Source organism: Monocercomonoides exilis, assembly GCF_001643675.1.
Source record: "Monocercomonoides exilis strain PA203 chromosome Unknown scaffold1-2713096, whole genome shotgun sequence".
NCBI classification, from domain to species: domain Eukaryota; phylum Preaxostyla; order Oxymonadida; family Polymastigidae; genus Monocercomonoides; species Monocercomonoides exilis.
This window is the reverse complement of record NW_027150546.1, coordinates 88,079-110,528: the sequence shown is the minus strand read 5'-3', so window position 1 is coordinate 110,528 and position 22,450 is coordinate 88,079. Positions and strand designations below refer to the sequence as shown.

At 33.4% G+C, this 22,450-nt stretch overlaps 3 protein-coding genes across 3 annotated transcripts; all 3 read left to right on the top strand.

The window, feature by feature from the left end:
- Positions 1-1,686: 1,686 nt before the first annotated feature.
- On the top strand, positions 1,687-6,179 carry MONOS_9284 (uncharacterized protein; the record flags this gene model as incomplete). Its single annotated transcript, XM_067879768.1, has 3 exons — positions 1,687-2,880; positions 3,133-5,647; positions 5,860-6,179. The coding sequence occupies exons 1-3, from the start codon at positions 2,011-2,013 to the stop codon at positions 6,177-6,179; spliced, it is 3,705 nt and encodes a 1,234-aa protein (XP_067736100.1). The 5' UTR covers positions 1,687-2,010.
- A 1,649-nt stretch (positions 6,180-7,828) lies between these two features.
- On the top strand, positions 7,829-8,971 carry MONOS_9283 (uncharacterized protein; the record flags this gene model as incomplete). The annotated part of the gene is made up of 1 exon (XM_067879767.1): positions 7,829-8,971. One exon carries the CDS (start codon positions 7,829-7,831, stop codon positions 8,969-8,971), a length of 1,143 nt encoding a protein of 380 aa, XP_067736099.1.
- A 7,886-nt stretch (positions 8,972-16,857) lies between these two features.
- On the top strand, positions 16,858-17,337 carry MONOS_9282 (uncharacterized protein; the record flags this gene model as incomplete). The annotated part of the gene is made up of 2 exons (XM_067879766.1): positions 16,858-17,067; positions 17,176-17,337. 2 exons carry the CDS (start codon positions 16,858-16,860, stop codon positions 17,335-17,337), a joined length of 372 nt encoding a protein of 123 aa, XP_067736098.1.
- Positions 17,338-22,450: the final 5,113 nt, after the last annotated feature.

Here is a 22,450-nt window from a genome sequence, read left to right as displayed (position 1 = left end):
CAACTTTTCTTGCCACACTTGTTGGATCATCTTGTATGCTTTGAGAAAAAAAAGATTGAACAATGGACAAAAATTTTGCCATTTTGTGGGACAACAGTATGTATTTTCCTTTTTGCCACAAAACTTTCATTAAATAATGAAAAGTGAAAGGTGTTTATGAAAAAGCATTTAAGAAAAAATAATTAATTTTTTAATATCGTTAAGATAAATCTTTATACTTGTGTTGGAAAATTTTGAATTAGAAGGAGTACTGTTTTATAAAAATGAATGTTATTTTTCCTTTTTTTATTTTGATTGAATTTCATTTTTAAAAACAACTGGTACTGCTTCATTAATAATTTTTTTAACAAATGAATATAATTTGCAATTTACTCCTTGAAAAAAAGATTTTGATATGATTTTGTCATTTGAAAAGTGAGGAATTGTTTTAATACAAATATTTCTATTTCTCTCTCTCTCTCTCTCTCTCTCTCTCTCTCTCTCTCTCTCTCCTCCCTCCCTCCCGGTTTTCTGCAAATGAATGCATCTGTATTTACTTTTCGTTGCTTCTTTATGCTTTCATTTTAATGAGTAGTTATCAGGATTTTCAACATGCTGAAATCATATTAAAGAAACTGTTGAGAAAAGTGTTAAATTTTTGATGTTATTTTGTTCATTCAACTCTTTTGTCCAAATTCTTTTCCGAAAATAAAAAAAAATTAGTTTTTATTTCTGAATTGTTTGTTTTCTTTTCAAATAATTCTGATCAATCCTGTTTTTTTTCTAAGAAATCTTCATTGCATTTTTCGCTGGTTGTAATTCTTTCCTTTCTTTTTTTCTTTTTCTCTTTTTCTTTTTCTTTTTCTTTTCTTTTTTCAAAAAGAAAAAAATGCAATTTAAAAAACAATAACAAAGAGAGGAGTTGACGTTATATGTTTTATTGTTAAATGTGTTTTGTGGATAATCATTTTAAAAATAGAGTAATTAATAGAAAATGAAAAAAGTGGGCACAATGATCTTGCTTTGATTTTATATGAATTGCAGGAAGAATAATAAATTAAGTGAAAAATGAATCAAGAAGGAATAAATGAATTTCTTAGGAGTTTAATTGTTTGAGCATTATAATGTGACATTTTGTGAATTAGTGAATGAATTGAATAATTGATGAGAATAATGAATCTGTTGTGGATGTCAAGGACTTATTGAATAAGATATAGTATATTCCCTTTCTTGTATCGATTTATTCAAACCTTTTTTGCTAACGAAGTGATATTATTCAATTTGCAAACGATATTCCAGAGAATAGTTTTTTTGCAATAACAAAAACTGCTGTGAGATTTGAAGAAAATAATGAGATTTCAACGATGTGTTTCAACATCTTACTCAGTTTCACAGAAAAATCAACTTGCGTTCATTCAATAAAGCAAATGCTCTTAAATTTAAAGACTATTCAGTCATTAAGAACCGAAAAATGCTTTCATTATTCGGCACACATTCACCAAAAAATAAGTTTGTTCAGCATAAGGTTAATTGTAATTAATTTCATTTGAGCAGTTCAAAATATTATATTTCAGAATTCGAGGGAAAGTTATGCGAAAATAATTATATCAAATATGATTCAATTGCTCAGGTCTGAGTTTAATTTTCTATGCTCCTTTCAAAACTTTTCAAAGATTATCAGGAAACAATGCGACTTTAAAGATAGCCATTGAAGTTTCTTGTAAAATTCTCGAGCAATTTTCGAATGTTCTTTCTGTTGAAATTTCAAGAGAGATTTTATCTTTATCACACCGTATTATGAATGAAAATTTGAATGACATTGATTTGAGCGTTGAATGCTTTCGTCTGTGGACTTATTTCTGTACCAGAAAGGAAGGAGTTTATCGAGAGTTGATCTTTGAGGAAGGTATTGTTCAACAAGCTTTGAAATGTTCGAGTGAAAAGGAATAAAAAAAAGTGAAATTATGCAGCAAACAAGAAGAAATAGCGTGTTTGAGAGAAGAGTTATTTTGTTTGGCAGTAAAAGGGTTTATGATTCATAGAAACACGATGAAAGAAAACCAAGATATTTTTGTTAGTAAAAGAAATCATGGAAGCATAACGAATGATTTCGAAGGAGAAGATGACGACGACGATTTTGACTATGAAGAAGATGAAGATAATGATGATTTTGATGAAGAAAATGAACCGAAAATAAGCGAATATAGCAAAAGCTCAAGTTTTGAATCTGAATTAAATGAAGAAAAATTTTTAAATGGAAAAACAAAAATCAAAGCAAAAGAAAAATCAAATACAAAAGCGACTTATTCTGAAAAGATGACAATTGGAACTCCGCAGCTGCGCCTATTGGTGAAGGGCATCTTGATCGGCTCTGCTAAAGTGGCATGGTGCTCTCTTTTTGTTTTGTCTCAGTTGTTTGGACGAATAGAGTCAGAAGAAAAGTCTATATTTCTCCGAAGGGATGATGATATTGAAGAAAAAGGCAGAGAAGATGACGAAGACGATGATGGTGATGATGAATATGATTTCGAAGAGAAGAGAGATGAGGAAGAAGAAGCTGATGAGGATGATTTGAATTCTGAAATGGGAAAGCTGTTTGAGGAAGCTGAGTACAAGACAAACAGTCAGAAAGAAGAGGAAGAAGAAAAGATAGCTGAATTGAGTGAAGCATTGTATCTACACCGTGTGTTCATCAAAGAAAGGATGATTGGCGATGTTGCTGATGGTGTTGCGTTGCTTGTTCAGTCACTTGCACAAAATGAATACGAAAGAGAAAGAGAAAATGAAGCTCCTGCTCTTTCTCTTCAAGCGACTCCTGATTCATTTGCATCTGTTTTGGCAAACGATTGCGAGAGGGAAAATGAGAGCGACAATTCAGTTGCTTTGACCTCATCTTTTTCTGTTTGTTCGGATGTCAAAGTTGCATTGGAATGCAAGTCAAATGAAACGTTTCAGATTTCGAATTCATCAAATTTTATTCAAAGTCCATCTATAATGTCTGTGTTTGAGAGCTTTCTTTGCATTTTTGAGAAAAGTTATGAATTTTTGAGCGAGATACCTCTATTTAATAAAGTTTGTCTGTGTCTCTTCAGCTTTCTTCGAGTTTCTGATGAAAACGAACACCACATCCTCTTAATCCATCACCTTATTCAGCTCCTTCTCGAAAAAGCGCCTCAGGCTGTGCTTGAATGTGTTTTGGACTCGGGCCAGTTTGCTGTTCTAGTGGAACAAAACATCAACTCTGAAAAGATTTTCTTGTCACTTCTCAATCTCATCGAGAAGCTTTTAAAGAAGGCATATGAAACGTATCTGAAAGAGCAGAAGATGCAACAATCAGCATCTCGTTCATTGCAATCTTCTTCTACCTCTTCCTCCTCTTCCTCTTCCTCTTTTGCTTCTGCATCTGCCTCTTCTTCTTCTTCTTCTTCTACTTCTTCTGGTGCTCCTTCTTCAACATCATCGCATTCATCTTTGGAAAACAGTTGCTCATCTTGTGTTCCAGTGCTTTATTTGGTTGTCGATGATTCTCATTCCTCTTCTTCTTCCTTATCAACGTCATCACCTCCTCCTTCTCCGCCATCTTCGCCTCCTCCAATCAGCATCACTTTCAGCAGTGATTTTCCTGAGTATCCTTCTCAACTGCACCATCTTATCCACATTCTAGAAAAAAGTCAAATTCACATATCTTTGATGCATTCCATTGAAGAGGTGATTGGGATTCTTCAGCAGAAGGATTGTGAGCGAGAATGTTTTTTCCATTCTGAATATGAAAATTGTTCAAATGAAAACGCTGACTCACTTCCACAGGCATCATCTTCATCTCCTTTCTCACTTCTTCAACATCAACTAGCTGTTGAATGCTCATCAGAAAGCCTATCAACATCTTGTGCACCCTCTTTGTCTTCCTTTTCTACGTTATCTTCTCCTTCACTTTCTTCTTCGATAGGTCCTTTTTCCAATTCTGTTTTGCACACCAAATTAAGTTTGACTGAAGATTTGATTGAGCAAACTTGTCAGTCCTGTCGGTTGCTTATTCCACTGTGCAGTCTCTCCTGTGAAGTTCAAAAGGTCGCAAAAGAGTTCCATTTAGGACAAGTAATTCTTCGATACCTTCGAAAAGAATGTTTGGAAATAGCAGATGCTCTAACAACTCAATCAGAAGACAAAAAATTTTGTGATAAATTCAAAGAAAAGGTTGAAAATACCTCAATTCATTCGAACATAATTCACTCGAAGCATCTGAATAACAATCTCTTGAAGCTTCTGCGAGCTCTGCTCGTAAATGGTACCGAAGAAATACAGCTGACAAGCATGACAGAGGAAATCAGACTCTTGAAAAAGAACTTTGAAGAGTCTTCAAATGCAGATAAAAGGCTGGAGGAAGCGAAAACAAAGGCAAACAAGAAGAATCAGCTTGTTGGCATGAAACGTAAAAGCGGGTCTTTCAAAGAAGATTTGAGGGGTCATGGCAGTGATTCATCAGCAAGGAAAAATTCAGAAATCTTTGAGATTAGTCAAATGGCTGCTCAAACGAAGCAAAAATGTTTCAACCATATTCGTTTTTCTTTTTCTCTCATCGATGCTTTTCTTGGAGTTGAAAAGAATAGAAAAGAATATTATGAAGAACTTCGAAAATGTGATGTGTTGAAACTATTTTCAAGCTGGGTTTCAAAAGCTGCATCAAAAAATCCATCGTGCGGTGGACATCTTTCTGCATCTGACTTGGGGCTGTTCGATCGCCTGATGAGCACGCTGTTTTGGGAGTGGACGCAGCAGAAGTTGAACCGTTCAAAGCGGCTGGCTGCAACAGCGCTTCTTGCTGATTCAGTGGCATTTCTTGGTGCAGGTGTGATGCTCATTGCAATCAAACTTCTGGAGCGACTAATTGAGACAGCAGACATCAGTGATTTATCAATTCAACGGAGGATGCTCTCCACGGTAATTGCGGTGTACGGGAAGCAGCCTTCTCTCCAAAGTCTGATCATTTCAGTTGTAATGACTCTTCTCAAGAGAATCGCAGAAAACAGCGCAAAGGGCTTTTCGGAGTCTGTTTTACATTTGCTTTTGAAGAATCCATCATTCAAGAAGCTTGTGGACAATTTGAAGGAAGTTAAGGAACATCTTATTCGATTGATTGCTGAAGCAGAGACGAGCTTTTCTGGGCAAATATCCTGTTATGCAGTTCCAGCTTTGAGTTTGCTTTTGCCCCATAAAGTGTTGAACTTCCCGATTGATCAAAGTGCGGTGAGACTTCTGTTGAGCAAAGGGTTGTTGAGTGAAATGCTAAATGCATTTGGAGAGAAAGAGCAATCCAGCCATCATGAAAACCTCAAAATGGCAGAAGCATCGTTCAAAGAGAATATCAAGGTTCAAAAGAAGAACAAGACATTGACGGATCTGAGGCATATTTTGAGGGTGGTAGCGCTTATTGGCCTGGATCAGGATAAATTAGATGGTGAGCATAGTTTATTTTGCGAACTTTCCAAAAAAGATTTACTGACTATTGAGCGAATTGCACCAGATGCATATTATCTGTTGTTTGCAACGCATGAAGAAGAGTTGTTTTTCACATACACATTAGATAGCCTCATATCATTAATTTCAAAGAAACAGTGCGAAGTGGATTCGATATGTGCATTTGCTGCACTTCGAAGATTCTGTGCATTGAGTATGTTGATTAATATACTCGTTGATTGATTTTTCATAAAATAATTTGATTCATAGATTTATTTTTTTTAAAAGATTTTCACTTGATACTAATTTGTGGAGAACTAATTCATTGTGATTTGTCCTTCTTTCATTTTCTCTCTTTCATTTTTTTATCATATTGTTTTATTGTTATTTATCTCCAACTTATTATGTCTTTTCTCTATCATTCAGATTGCATATCAAATGCAGTATTCACACCAAAGGAACTCATCATATTAAACCGTTATTTGAATCAGCACTTTTACGTGCTAACGTCTCCTCGGATTTCGACCATCTTAGTTGATTTTTTCGTCAGCTTTGTGCAATGCAACTTCCAATTCTGTAGAGCAGAGCTTGATGACATCTGTTCAACAATCGTTCATTTCACATCTTCCACTTATTCAAATCCTTCCTTTCGGACGAACTTTGCTTGCATTTGCGCAAAGATTATTTTCAGTCACTATTTATCTTCAAAAACTATGTTACATAATCAAATTCAGTTCTTCTCCTAAATTCCTCATTATTTATTCTCCTCTCTTTATGTTTCATTGATCAAACCAGATCATTTGGTTGATCGTCATTTTTTTATAAGCTCCACTAAATCACAAAACGCAATTAGAGAGTGTATACTCAAACTGCCATACTGGTCTGAACTTCTTTTGTATCATGAGTTCAGCTTCAAAAAGGGATGCATTGAAAGTGTCATGCTCACTGTTATGCAGTCAGCACGATTGAACCTACAAACTGTGCGTATAATCGAGGAGTTGGGACTTACAGATATATTGATTGCTCTATCATTTAACAAAGATACCAAATACATTGATTTTGAATCAGAAGCGTGGTCAATTCTTTTTCATATTCAAACATTTCGGATGCAGTGTCAATAAATTGATAGAATCTCACTTTTTGAATGAACCTTATAATTTTTTATGCTGCTTTAAATGGAAACAAGAAAACAAGAGCAAATAAGGAACAAGCATTGCATTATTCAAAGATTGTGATTTAGCATTTCACAGCCAATTCATCAAAATAAATCAAATAAAATAAAATAAACTAAAATAAAATAAAATAAAATAAAATAAAATTCATGTTCTCCAATTGTTCTCATTTGTCATAAATTATTTCCTCTTCAATTTTTTCAAAAACAATTTATCAAAGTTTGCAAACAATCTGATTTTAAATGTTAATCGGAATAAACTGGATTAAGAAATATCAAAAATAAGAATGAACCTTGTGTGTGCTGCTAATTTGTTCATATACACAAATTCAGTTGACCATTTACTAATTTATATATTCACAAAATCTTAATGCATGACCTTCGATCATGGCATCTCACTGATCAACCCCAAAATTTATTCAATAATAATCCAATTTGACCTTTCATTTGACTCATATCTCTTCATAACTGTTGAAACTGTAATTGATTTTGAAGGAACTCACTCATCACATGTTCTCACAAAAATTTATAATAGTGGAGAATGCAACTTTAAAAGGTTATAAGAAAACAGCATTGTTTCCAAAACTAATAAATGAAAATTTTCAATTAAGACACAATTTTATACCGTTTTTTAAGTGCAAGGAACGTCTATTATTGTGTTTTCAATAAAGTTTTAAAATGTCATTTATATTTTCACATTTTGAATAGGACAAAAGTTAAATTTAATAAATCACTAAATAAATGAATGAGGATCGTGGAAGTGCTTCATACCCTATAGTATTTAAAATACAGAAATTCATGCAATTTCGTTACATTTATTCTAACATTCTTATTTCATTATTTGCACAAAAAACAAAAATTTCCAATCCTTAAGATTAATATTGGGAATGATCGATCAGATGCCATGATCGGCAGTTATGCCATCTTAAATAACTTTATGAATTTTTCTTATTGCAAATGTTTAACAACATTTTCAACGAAAATGTTAAAAAGAAGTTTTTTTATTCAATTAAAAAATGACGAGAATGTTTCAGTGTAATAAAGTTTTTTATTTGACATTTTATGATAACAACTATTTATACATATTAACTTTTTCCTAATTTATTTTTTATTGGGCAAGATAGTTTTTAATGATGGGAGGATCAGAATATATTTTCGATTAATCGAGGAAAACGCCTTTTATTTTATTATTTTTAAGACATATATTGCAGCAGTGCAATAGTAATGATTTACGATGGTGGAAAAAAAGTGAATTCGTCAAAAAAGAAAACAAAATTTGCAAAGAGGGATAAATGGGGAAGGACGAAAGCAATGCGCTGGATCGTGGAGAAAAAAACAGAACCCCCAAAGTGGATGCGACATGACATTACAATGGGTAGTAACAGTGGTTGTACGATGGCAATGTATTGGATCATAAACGTCAAAAAGGAACCTCCAGAATGGATGCGTCATGATAATGCACTTGGCAACAAGGAGGGGAGGACGATGGCAATGCATTGGATTATTACTGTTAAGACAGAACCTCCAAAATGGATGCGGCATGACAATAAGCTTGCCAGCGAAGATAAACAAACAATGGCAATGATATGGATAATACACGTGAAAACAGAGCCACCTGAGTGGATGAGACATGACATTGCTCAACATGACAATTTTGGATTGACAATGGCAATGTACTGGATAAGATTTATTGAATCTGATCCTCCACAATGGATGAGACACGACCTCACATTTGCCGATAAAGCTGGAAATACTATGGCCATGACATGCATCGAAAATGACAAAATAGAACCACCGGAATGGATGAGACATGACATTACGCTTGGGAATAAAAAAGGATTTTCAATGGCGATGCTGTGGATTTTTTGGTTGAAATCGGATCCTCCACATTGGATGAGAAACGAGATAACACTTGCTGACAACAAAGGATGGACAATGGCCATGATATGGATTGCATTTGTCAAAGCAGACTCGCCAAAGTGGATGAGACACGACATCACACTTGCTGATAACAAAGGATGGACAATGGCAATGCTATGGATAGCAAATGTGAAGACAGAGCCACCAAAGTGGATGAGACACGACATCACATTTGCATATGAAGATGGATGGACAATGGCCATGACATGGATCGAAGAAGTTAAGACAGAGCCACCGGAATGGATGAGACATGATGCCACACTTTGCAATAAAAATGGATGCACAATGGCCATGATATGGATAATACACGTAAAAACAGAGCCACCAAAGTGGATGCGACATGATATTACTCTTAGCGACAATTTTGGTAGGACAATGGCAGCGTTTTGGAAAATATATTGCATGGATGATCCACCGAAGTGGATGATCACCGATGATTCCACATGAATGTTAGTCTTTTCGAATTGAGAATATTCTCATTTTTTTATTTGAATCAACATAAAAATAGCGTCTGGATTTATTCGTCGCAACAAGAAATTTTATATTTTTAATTTATTGGTGAAAAATTTGGCGAAGAACTTGACGTTCCGTCAAATGTCTGAGTATTCCTAATTGACATTCATTTTTGTATCTCAACTTTTCTTTTCTTTTCTTTCTTTTGGCTTGTCGATCAATTTCAATAATTTAATCTTATTATTTCATTTTTGCCTTTTTCAAAAAAAAATTTTAATAGGGTCATCTTTTTATTGGCACTTTTTTCATATTGGCACTTTACTAATAAATAAAATTCATCTAAACCACAAATGATTTTAATAAAAATTTTTTGATACATTTTCAAATGTCAGGTATTTTATATTAAAAATTTGAAAGAAATCCAATTTCTTGTGGAGGGGAAATGGGGGGGAGGGGGGTGTTCAAGTCCATCCATTGAGCTTTCATGAGAAATTGGACTGCACAAAGGTTTGTGAATATTTCTTATTCATTCAAAAATTTAAATATTAATTAAAAATTCTTAATGAGAATTGGAAAATAAAAAAATTTATTAACGATCATTACCCATAATATATAAATGAAATTATTAGTGAAAAAGATAGCTGAAGCGGCGCAGAAGCGGCTGAAGGAAGCAATGTCTACATTTCATTACAGAAAATATAGTTCAAGATTAGAAAGGATTGCACACATTGTTAATGACAATGTTGTCAGGCTGGTCGACGGAGTGAAATATGGCGGAATAAGCAAAAAAACCTTTGGAGCACGCAGTTAAAGCCATAAAAAACGGCAGGCCTATTGCAAAAGTTGGTCATCCACCAATTATTAGCGGAGAAAAAGAAAAACAATTCTTGGAAGAAGTTACAATAGAATCTCGATCTGGGACAAGCCTCACATTACGAAAAGCTCGCGATTTGGTTTGTAATTGATATTTGAATTGTATATTAATTTGTATTAAGATGGAAAATATAATTAACGATGGTGAAGAAGAAGGAGAAAATGAAGAAAAGATAAAAAAGACAGTTTCTCTAAAGACAGTTTACGCCTTCATAAAGCTTCATCCAGAATTGAAGTCCTCGCTGCCAAAGCAAGTTGATATAAACAGACTTGCGGCTTCTTGCCAGAAAGTCCTTTAGCCATGGTATACGGAATTACAAGTATTACACAATGAAAATAAATATCCAGAGGAATTAATCTTCAATGTCGACGAATCTTCGCTTCGAATTCCAACTTCTTCACGTGGTGTTGTTAATCACACTACAGATGAACAAGCTGGATTCAAAAAGACTGCCGAAAGGATGCCAAATGCTACTCTCGTTGCTGGAATAGCTGCTGATGGCTTCTCTCTTCCATCTGTCGTGCTGTGTCCCAGCGCAACTCTTTCGAAAGAACAAACAAAACCGTTAACACTGTCGCTTGACATTTGGCCAAACACAAACGGCTGGATGGATAAAACAGCATTCAAAAAATACGCCTTAACAGTTCTGCTGCCAGCTATTATTGACAGAAGAAAGCGAATACTAAAAGAATCTCATCGTTGCCTTCTTCTTCTGGACTCGCACTCATCACGGGCAGATCCAACTATATGGAGACAGTTCAAGGAAGCCGAAATTGACGTAATCACCTTCGTTCCACACACCACGCACATATCGCAGCCGCTGGACAGGCGTATTTGCAGTATTGAAGTCAGAGCTATCAAACAATTACAGCTCTCCGTCATCCACCTCCTCATCTTCAAAAAGAACAGCTGTTGCAGATGTGTTGCCACAAGCCCTTCACACAGCATTCACACCATCTGTGATCAAAAAAGCTTTCATTAACAGTGGAGTCCTCAGCAATGGATCTGGATATGTGGATATGAAGCTTCCTCAGTCTTCTCAATACTTCATTCCTTCTCATTCACATTGTTTCGACTTCTTCGGAAAAGAAATAACAAAAGAAAAGCTTTTTGATGAATGGGATGAATATAATGAAAAACGCAAGGAGAAAATTGAAGAAATTGCAGAAAATGAAAAAAAATTGAAGAAGAAGAATTGCCTTAGGAGAAAAAAGTGAAAAGGAAATTCAGAAAAATAAAGTATGATGACGAAGAAACAAGTGATGAATTTGACCTCTTTGAACGTGAAAATGGAAAAAGAAAAGTTAGAAGAGTAATTGATTCGAGTTTTGTATTTTTTTGATGTGCTTTTAATTATTTTCATTTCAAAAAATATTAATGCCAATAAAGAAAAAATGCCAATAAAAAGATGACCCTAATCTTATGAATTTGATGCATTTTTCTTTAAATAAACATTTTCAATTGCACAAAGAATAAAATCCAAATATTCAAAAATTTTCGTCATTTCATTTTGATTGCATTACACATCCCATTCAAATTGTTATTTCCTATTTGTTGATAATCATCTGTTCTTCTTCGAAAAGAATACACAGAACAGCATGCGTTAAAAGTTATATTTTTTACAAATTCTGCTTCATGAATCTCTTTTGAAACAGAAAGAAAAACAATGAACGAATTGGCCATTGAGAAACGAGAACGAATTATCTTTGCACCAAAGCAATAACAGAAGAAAGCCTCTCTGAATAATAGAACGCTTTGGCTGTTGTGAAAGTTGTGCTCCCCTCATTGACTTTTCAGATCAAATTTGAAAGCTTCTATCCATTTTTGAGTTTTTTAGTTTAATTAAAAGCAAACAAAAGGATGTTAGTGCATAAATGATAGATTTAAAATGCAACAATAAATGAAATTCCAAACCTTTGATTTGAGATTGACAGAATTGAATCCAGAAATTATCTCATGCTTTCAATTTTTAGTTTTGTTCCAAACACGAAACGTATTTTTCATAATCAAAAATACAAATTATGAACGCTTTGGCGAAAAAAAGATTGCAAATAGCTAAAGGCCAAATGATGAAGAATTGTCATCGTGACGAGCTGCGGTGCTAAAAACGAACGAGTGAGCTTTCTAAAGCCGAAGAAGAACTTCATTCAAAACATCTGGGCGGATGTTGTCAATTGTTCGAAGATAAGTCTCTGCAACAAAAGCAGATGCAACGGAGGAAATGACTCAGGAGCAACTGGAACTTCCAATGCTGATGGATTCTCCAATTGCTTTTTCAGCCGAAAAGTTGATTTGTCTTTTCAACCAACATCTGTAAAAAGATCGTATTCTTGTAACTTTTGTTCATTCGTCCGAGTATTGTGTTCAATGATCACAAAATCTTTCATTTTTTCCCAGTGTTAATTCATAAATTTTTTTGGATTTTTGAGCTTTCCTTCTTCTTTTATATAACAAGAGCTTGGTTTTGAAAGTTTTCGCTATTTTCATTCAATTCCACATTCTTCCGAAAGCACTTTTTTTGGTTTGAATGTCAAGCTGCATTTTAATGCGATTCTTTTCTCTGAAAAGATTTTCTTGATTTCCACATTCTGTTTCAGAAACAGACTCAGATTATCCACTAAACTAACTCTTGTTTGTATCTGCTCTTCGCTTGCCGTCTCTGTTTGACAATATTCACTGCCCTTTTCTTCAAAGCGAATTTCAAGTATAAACAAGAGCAATGAACAAAGTTCTTTTGAAACGAAATTGCACCAACAAGAAATAAAAGTAGAAGATTCTGATGCTGATTGCCGAATGATCATGACCAATTAACAAAAGACGTCCACTCGCAGTTTGTTTCTGAGCGTATTTGGAAACTTAAGAGTCTATAAAACCCTATATTATTCGCTTTCAGTTACCTCTGTTCTGTTGCTCTTGCGGAAATGAGAAGACACTTTTCCTTTAGTACTTTGCATTTATGCACCCTCTTCGATTGTATTATTTCCCGCTTTTTTGCTCTCCAGTACATGTTTCTGTTCCTGTTCTTGTTCCACTTCTTTTGTCAACAAAGGCTTGTTCTTTTTCTCCCCAATTAGCTTCTCAAGTATGTGTTGCTCAACTGATTGAAGTCCACCCGCTACTTTCTCTCTTAATTTCTCCAATTTTCTTTCTCCTATACCCTGAATAGTTGAGGATCTGTTTGTTGTATTTCTTGAATCAAATAAGCATATTTCAGTTGCAAACATAAGATTGCCATTGTTGCAAAAAGAACTAGTTCAAAAATATTCAATGATTTCATAAGGCAAGGATATGAAAAATTATCATTGATAGACATGAAAATAAATAAAGAAATAAAAAAGTTTTGAGGAAAAAAAAGCAAACTTGATTTCTTTCACCACAAAACAAAGAAATTCAACCATATAATGAAAGTTTCCTTATCCTTTCGTTTAAGATCCATCAATTGTTGCTGACTTGCTTTGACGAATTAATGAATATATTCACATAAACCATACTTTCTCCTCGGTTTTCTTCATCTCTAACAACAACAAACATATTCGAAGCATTTTGCAGTTCGCCCGTAGCCATCTTCTCATGATTTCCGATTTGCTCTTTACGACTGAAAACCGATTGATATTCACCAATCGAAAAAGCAGCCTAAACAAATCCAGCTGTGATATTCACTCTCAAATGAACTTTTACTGCTGCTTCTGATCTTGTACATCTTTTGCTCTTCTTGTGAAACTGCGACACTTGCTGGAAGAAAAATGAAAACACAACATTCATTGTTCTTTGCTGTGTCCAATGCCTCAGCAAGTTGGCTGATAGCAAAAAAATGAGCGTTTTATTACCTGCCGCCATCTCACTTGTGATGAGTGTTACAATGGTTGTGAGTTATTTGGATCATTGTGGAGAGGAAAAATAATAAATGAAGAAGAAGAAGAAGAAGAAGAGGGAGATGGTGATTAAGCTTGAGGATAGAAAGTGAATGAAGCAAAAGATGATAAGCTTGAAAACAGAAATGTATGAGTATTTGAAACAATCCATTTCATTTTTCTGAATGCAATTATTGTTTTCATAATAATAATGCAAAAAAAAAATGATTCAATATTCAATTGGCTGGAGTTTGCAGTCGCAGAAATTGCAAAAACATGAAAAATGACTCATCATTCATTTGTCTTCATAAGATAGCGCTGGATGCTTCTTGTAATGTTGATGACATTCACAAATTTCTCTCCATTTGCGAATGTCATAATTCTTGCAACGATTAGCCCCAAAAAGAAAAAAAGAGTTCCAGACAAGTTCCTTTGCTGCAGATGCTGTTGCAAATAATTCGTTTTCTACCAGAAATTCTTTCCTTTTAAGATTTAATTCTGTGGAGTGTCATTTGAAATAATCGTTAAAGGTTCGGCTGATTAAAAACATCCCGACAGAAAAACTTCTTGCATTTTCCTACCTTTCCAGCATTCTTCGGCTGTCATTTGGAAGTGAGTTTCAATGGATCAGAGGTTTCCTTTTTGTTCTTTTTTGAAAATAGCAACAAAATGGAAAAATTCAAGATAAATAAAATGTTAGTGTTGCAGAAGTCTCAAATTTGCATTTTTTCCCCCTTTTGAAGAGACAAATGAAGCAATGTCTGAAACATTTCATTTGTAAATAATTGTTTTTGTTTTTTTGAAAAAACAAAAACAGCCAGTAAATTCTTTCGAAGAATTCCATGTTTCTGCAACATGAATAAACCAAAAGGAATATGCCATTGAAATTAACTTCGACGTTCGCACTCAATTTCCTTGAAAGTTTTCAATCCGAGCGTCGGGCTCAAAATATCAAAATGATCCTTCATCGTTTTTTCGATGTTCTGGTTTGTTGCTCCTTTGATATTGCTTTTTATGTTGGCAAATTAAAAGAATATCGGAACTTTCAAATTATGATTATTCTTGTTTCTATTGATTTCTTTTGTGTTCATAAAGTGTTGAAATGTGAAAAAAGTTGTCGGAAAACGTTTAAAAAAACTTTCAATAATTTTTTATTCAAACTGATCAAATGAAAATTTCTGCTTATTCATCAGAATAATCAGAAGCATCCTCTCAGTCATCAACGCTATTTGAATCTTCTTCTTTTTCATCATCACGCTGTTCATGCAGAATATCGTCAGCATCAGGAATTTCTTCATTTTCTGAAAAATCAATTTCTTCATCAGCAATAATGGGTTTTTCTTCTGGAATAATATGAATTAATTTTTGTAAAAAATATCAGCAATATTTGGTTTAAGATTCCTTTGAACAAGCCACATAAATAAACAATCTGCAATGAATGTTTTTCTTACTCCATGCTTTGGAAAAAACGCTCTTAAATGACTCCACAACCCTTCAACGGTATTGGTACATGAACCTGTTTCTGAATCTATTAAGTTAATTTAATGACAAACTGCAATATGTTCATAATCTTTATTATTCAGACAATTGCATCTTTTCCTTTCATCACTTATAATTGTTGTGCCTGCTAATATCCTTTCTTGAATAATAGGGATCAATATTTCTTTTTTCCTGTTTGGAACGATGATTTCAAAATTGGTTCCAGCTCCTCCTCCTTCCTTCCTCACAACTCCTCAGAAAATCCACAGCAAATCCTTCTTTCTTCCTCTTCCATATTTCCTTCTCCTCCAAACAGCCTCATCTATTTCGACGTATTTTCCAAGCCCTCCTTATTTCGGCGTCGTTTCATTCCAAATTTGTGAACACACAACTCTCACAACGCTTATCCATAAACTTATTGTTGGACAAGAAACATCTGTCAGCAAATGAATCTGTTTCAATCCAATACCAATCCAATAACATGAAAGAATTAGCAGAACAATATTAATTGGTAGTTTCATTTTGGAAAATACGTATTTTCAAATATTGAGGTTTTTTTCGGCAAGTTTGACACCAAAGATATTTGAAACCTTCTGTTTCCTCACTGATTCTCCTTTTGCTTCTGCATTTTGGGCAATCCTTGGAAGCGAACTCTTGAAAACGTTTGATAAACCAATTCCACGTTTCTTCTTTATCATGGAAGATCGTATTTAATCGAAATACTATTTGACTATTTTTTTCCTCTTCAGATCTTGCCATAAAACTCTTTTGATCATAAACAATAAATTAGAATTTTTTTGACTTTTCCATGTTTTTTTAAACTTCTTAAAAAGACTTTCCGATAGCTGAAAATTTGCATATTGTATCTATATATAATATAAATGACTTTCACTATTTTATTGTGCAAAATTGAGAGTTCCGATATACTTTCATTTTGCCTTTATGTTTATCATGCTAATCGCTTCACCATTTCATTTTTCTGATCTCTTCAAATTGAATCCAAACAGATAATTTTTCTTCTGTCAGAAATTATTATGGTACAATATCATTATATATCGTGATCCGTGTTCGGCAAAATACAATACGCACAATGCTTCTCGTTTTGAAGTTTTCGAGAGAGCTCAATACCATTATAATTTTTTCAAAATATATTTTATCATTCATAATTGTTAAGAGCATCAAAATCAGCTTTGAAGTGTTGAAATGACGGTAATATATTGTTTTTTATTGTTAACGATTCTTTATTAGATTGACCACAAACATCTTTCGATATATATATAGGGTTATAATTTTATCTCGACCTTTTTTTTTATCTTGACCTTCTTTTTTAATTAATCATTAACTTTTCCCACAATTTCATATTTGAAAAGATTTTTAAGTATATATATGAATTCAATTGATAAAAATAAATTCATTTTGAAACAAACCCAATTTCGCTGGGGGGGGGGGGGAGATGGGGGGGTTTAACCCCTTCATTGAACTTCTGTGTGGAATTGGAGGGTTAAACATGGAATAAAACCTTCAGTTTGTTAAAAATGTTATGTATCGTTTTTTATTTTCATTTCATTTCAATTCAAAAAATAAGGAATTATTATGATCTTAAAAATATTATAAAAAAAATGAAAATATCAACAGAAATAAAATTAAAAGAAGGGCAGAAAAAACTGCAAAGAGCAATGTCTTCGCGCAAGCATAGAAAATACAACAGTCGGCTGGAGCGAATGGCTCACATCGTTTTTGATGAAGTTGTTCCTATTACGGATGCTTTTAATTCCAAGGAATTCAGCAGCACAGGAACAAAGAATGCAGTTCGAGCACTGAGAAAAGGAAGGCTGGTTGGAAAAATTGGCAGACCTGCAGCAGTAGTGGGCGAAAAGGAACAAAGAGTTTTAGATATTATTCATATTGAAGCAAAGTCTGGAACATGTTTAACGTTAAAAAAAACAAGAGAATTGGTTTGCTTTATTTTTATGTTTTTATTATTTGCTTTTCAGATAGAAAATGTTATAAACGACAACGACGATGAAGACGCACCATTTCACGAAGTTTCAATGTCTGCCACATATGGCTTTGTCAAGCGTCATCCGGAGCTGAAGACTGGAACTCCGAAGAATTTGGACATTAACAGACTGGCTGTTTCGTGCAGAAGTGTTTGAAAACCCTGGTACAAAAAACATTCGACGAGTTTCATGAGAAATACTATTTCAATCCAGCTTTAATCATAAATATCGACGAATCTTCAACTCGTGTTCCTACAGATTCAAAACAGCTTGTTATGCATTCAGCAGAAACGAAAGCAGGTACTACGAAAGAACCTCCAAGAATGATCAATTATTCATTCATGTCAGCTGTGGCAGCAGATTGATATGCCTTTCATTCAATTATTCTATGTCCATGCATCATTCTTCCAGAGGAGCTGAAAAGCCTTTTCACCTCAACGCTTGAAATTTGGGAAAATGGAAGCTTCTGTATGGGAAAAATGTTTCAAAAGGGATGCTCTCACCATTCTTCTCCTTTCGATCATCGAAAGAAGAAATCGCATGTCACTTGAAAATGGACACATTCTTCTCCTTCTTGATTCGCGTGCATCTCGCGCAGATCCATCGATCTGGTGAGAATTCCAAAAACAACAAGTCGACGTTTTAACCTTCGTGCAACATAGCACACACCTTTGTCAACCACTGGACAGAGGAGTGTTTGCTGTGTTCAAATCTGAACTGACAAACAGATTTGAGGCTCCATCTTCTTCTTCATCTTCCTCCAAACGAGCAGCAATTGTAAACATTTTTCCTCAAGCAGTCCACACTGCATAATAATATACTGTAATTCAGAAAGCTTTCGTCTGCAGTGGTGTTCTGCACAATACTTCTGGGCCAGTTCTTTTGAAACTGCCCGATTCATCTATTTACCCTTTTCCATTACGAAGAAATAGATTCAACTTTTATGGAAAAGTGATAACCGACGAAAATCTTTTAGAGAAATGGGAAAATAATTAGAAAATGAATATTGAAAGAAAAAATGAAATGGATGAAAAGGAGAAAGATGAAGTGAAGACTGTTGTTGATGAAAAGAAAAAAATAAAAAGAAGATTTCTTCATGTGAAAAACGATGATTCTGATGAAGAAAAGAAAGATAATGCATTAAATCGAGGTGAAGGAAAAAGGAAAGTAAACAGAAGAATTAATTCTGATTTTGTTTTCTTTTAATGAAGTTATTTTTTGAACTTTTCACACTTCATTTTTTTGGGTCAGAATAAAGAAAAAGGGTCAAGATAAAATAATAACCCTATATATTGTTGAATTGAATTGATTGCAATGAAGATCGAAACTTGTGAGAATAGATATTTAGGCATGTTTTTCAAAAGAAAGAATTTTATTGCACATAAGTTTCTTTCCCTTTCTTTTGAAAGAAACACTATCTGAGCTTGAGCGTTGTGGTGATGGCAAACAGATACAAAAAATCCTCGAAATGAATGCATTAATTGGGGAAATGGAATGGAAGGAACTGGATTCAGTTTTGACAAAAGAAACATTTGATAAAATAGACAAATTGATGGGAAATAGGAAATTGCCCACAAAGGCTGCAGTATTGTTGCTGAAGAATATTGGATTTTGTAATGTGATGAAAGATTTGTGGACTTCCAGTTTTAGTAGGTCTTTGCTGTTCCAGAGAATTGAGGAGATGATTTATAACGAAGGAATGAGAAGGAAAAGGAAAAATGAAAAATTGTTGGCTGATCTCTGCGAAAGCTATCTTCTGCTTCATTTTGTGGACAATTGTGTTCCAAAAGAATTGCTTTCAATCTGCATTCACTGCCTGTTGGATGTTGCAGCAAGAGAAGGGAAGGGGAAAGAAGCACAGAAAGAAGCTGAAATGGCTTTGCTTGCTTTGAGCAACATTTTCTGTCATGTGGTTTGTGAAATGTTTTTTGTGAACTATAGCAAGTTTTTTTTTCTTTTTCTTTTCTTTTCTTTTCTTTGATATTTTTTGTCAAAAAAGAAAATCAATAATAAGTTGTATTGGATAGAGATTACTCGAATTATCCAGTTCCATCAAGAGCACCACAACCTCACGTTGCTTGCCTACCAATCTGCTTGGCTCATTTTCACATTTGGAATTGATAATAGAAAATTGTTTATCAGCACCGCAAGAAACTTAGATTTTGTGAATGAAGCAACGAAAGAATTAGAAGAACTTGAAAGGGTTGTGGTGAGGAAGAGGGTTGAAGAGAAAACAGGAGGAATGAACGAAATATGCATTTTCAAACGATGGCTCACCACTGCATATCATTATTTCAGCTTGGACCCTCATTATGAAGCGAAGAACGTGCAGTTTATTACACGTGTTGTGAGGATGTGCAGCTCAATTGCAAAAAATCAAAGAGATGTTCAACAATTGTGCTTTAATGTTTTGATGCAAATGACAGAAAAGGAAGATGTTGATGCAGGTGATCTGGTGAAAAACGGGGTTGTTGATTTCTGCTTGAAGGAGTTTCATCAATCAAATGTTGAAAACTCCCAAATACGAAAATACTTATTGTTTTTGGAAAGAATCACCAAAAGCTTAAAAGAAAAGAAGAGAGAAGAAATGGAAGAAGCAAAAAGACAAGAGTTGAAAAGGAAAGTGTTTGAAAAGATGGAAAAAGAAGGGTTCGAAGATACTATCACAAGCTTTCATGGAATATTTGATTATATAAATAGAAAATATGTCCGTGGATAATCATTGAATTTTTCCAATTATTTAATAGATTTTTTAAGAAAATGAGATGTTTCGATTTTTTCCCCCCGAGACTGTTTTTGTTTCTAATGATTTATTTGATATTACTAAGCTTTTGTGTTGAGAAAAAATATGTCAGAAAATGTTAAAAAAGCAATGAAAAAATTGATTTTTATTAAAACAGATCAACCGAATATTTCTTATTAATCATCTGAATCATTCCATGCATTTTCTCCTTCATCTATATATATTCAAACTTGTTCAATTTCATCATGGTCCGGATCATGCTGGATATCGTCAGCATCACCATTATCATCATTTTTTTCTTTGATAATTTCTTTATAAACAACAATGGGAAATTTTTTTTTTTGAATAATACGAAACATCATTTTCAATTTTGAAACAAAACTTGGGTCCAAATATCTTTTAACAAGCCATATAAACAAGTTATCTGCAGTAAACGATTTTCCAACACCATGCTTTGGAAAAATCCTCTTTAATGACTCCACAAACCTTCAACAGTATTGGAACATGCACCTGTTTCAGTGTCTTTGAAGTTTATTTTATTACAGACTGTAATATGATCATATCGGCATAAAAGTACAATATAGCATTTTACAAATTTCACTAATAACACTATACTCTGATTATATATGTTGTTTTAAGCATGTGCTGTATGATAAAAGTTTGCGGAAATGTGTTATTGACAAAAATAAAAAATAAATCATTTCTTTTTTTTTAATAATTCTAATTACATCAAAGAGATGAATTCCGAAGCAATTTTCACCATCTCCATCTCCTAAATAAACATCTCAATCATAATAAACGTTTTTTTATCTTTTGCACAACCGGATCTCGGTTTTATGATTTTTTAAACAATTATCATTTTTTGATCTTATCCCATTAATAATTTATAAAACAAGATTTTTCTAATTATTTCGATTTCTTGAGAAAACGTTTCCGTACAGAATCGTCAGCATAAAAAACAATTATGTAATAAATGAAATCATGCCATATAAATTTTACTCTATTTCAGTGAATACCATATAGTATCATTATGCCGATCGTATCCTATTTCTTTTAAACAATTGCATCTTTTCCTTTCATCACTTATAATTGTTGTGCCTGCTAATATCCTTTCTTGAATAATAGGGATCAATATTTCTTTTTTCCTGTTTGGAACGATGATTTCAAAATTGGTTCCAGCTCCTCCTCCTTCCTTCATCTCAGCTTATCCGAAAATCCACAGCTAATCCTTCTTTCTTCCTCTTCCATATTTCCATCTCCTCCAAACATCCTCGTCTATTTCGAAGAATTTTCAAGATCCTCCTAATTTTGCATCATTTCAATTCATATTTGTATGCAAACAACTTGAACAACGCTTGCCCAAAAACATATGAGTGATTATTTTTGAAATCATATTTTTTCTTTCATATTTTTCGGTTCGAATATTTCACTTGAACATCCAAAAAAGAACACTGAAAAATGAAAAGGCATATAAATGACATCATCATCTTTATTTGAGCAAAAACGTTTGTCAATGATACAGTTGTGAAGAATTCAGCATTCTAATACAAAATCTTTTCTCAGTGACAAAAAACCGATAAAAAATCAACAACCCGAAAAAAGTTATGATCTCAAAAAATAATCACCCATATTGATGGATAAGAAATATCTATCGGCAAATGAATCTGTTTCAGTCAAATTTCAATACAACAATATAATAGAATCTGCATGACAATATTAATTGGTTGTTTCATTTTCGGAAAAAATGGTATTCTAAAATATTGATGTATTTTTTTCTATATGTTTGACATCAAAAATATTTGTATATTCTGTAACCTTTCTGATTTTGTTTGAATTTTCGATTCAAGGCCAGTCCATTTCGGCAAACTCTTGAAAACATTCGAAAAACCTATTCCTCGTTTCTTCTTTATCATGGAAGATCGTATTTGATTGAAATATTATTTGACTATTTTTTCCTCTTCAGATCTTGCAATAAAGTTCTTTTGATCATAGACCTTTAATTCGAAAATTAATAACTTTTTCAAAATTTATTTACTTCTTTAAAAGACTTTCCTATAACGAAAAATTTATGAATTGTTTCAATCTGAAACGTTAATGACTTTTCCTTGTTTTTGGTGCAAAATTAAGAGTTCGGATTGTCTTTCTCTATCTGAATAATATTTCTGCAAAATGAAAGTCAAAGTGAGAATTATAACAACATCAATGCCAACTTTTTTGATATTTGTTTGATTTTGCGTTTGAAAAGAAAGAGAAAGATGATTACGAAGCTGGATGAAATCAAACATTTTTCATGAAAATTAAATTATTGAGATTCACAATCATCACAATTGCTCAAATCATATATATTCGTTATGATTGCAACAATCACACAATTTTCGTTGTTCATCGAAGTAAAAGAACAGCAATTAACAAAAGTTAAAAAGCACATAAAATTTGCCAAGACATTATCTCGAAGACCCATTCAAAGAAAAACAAAACTCATAATTTGGACTTTCTGACAAATCAAATTCAAAAAAAAAAATTATG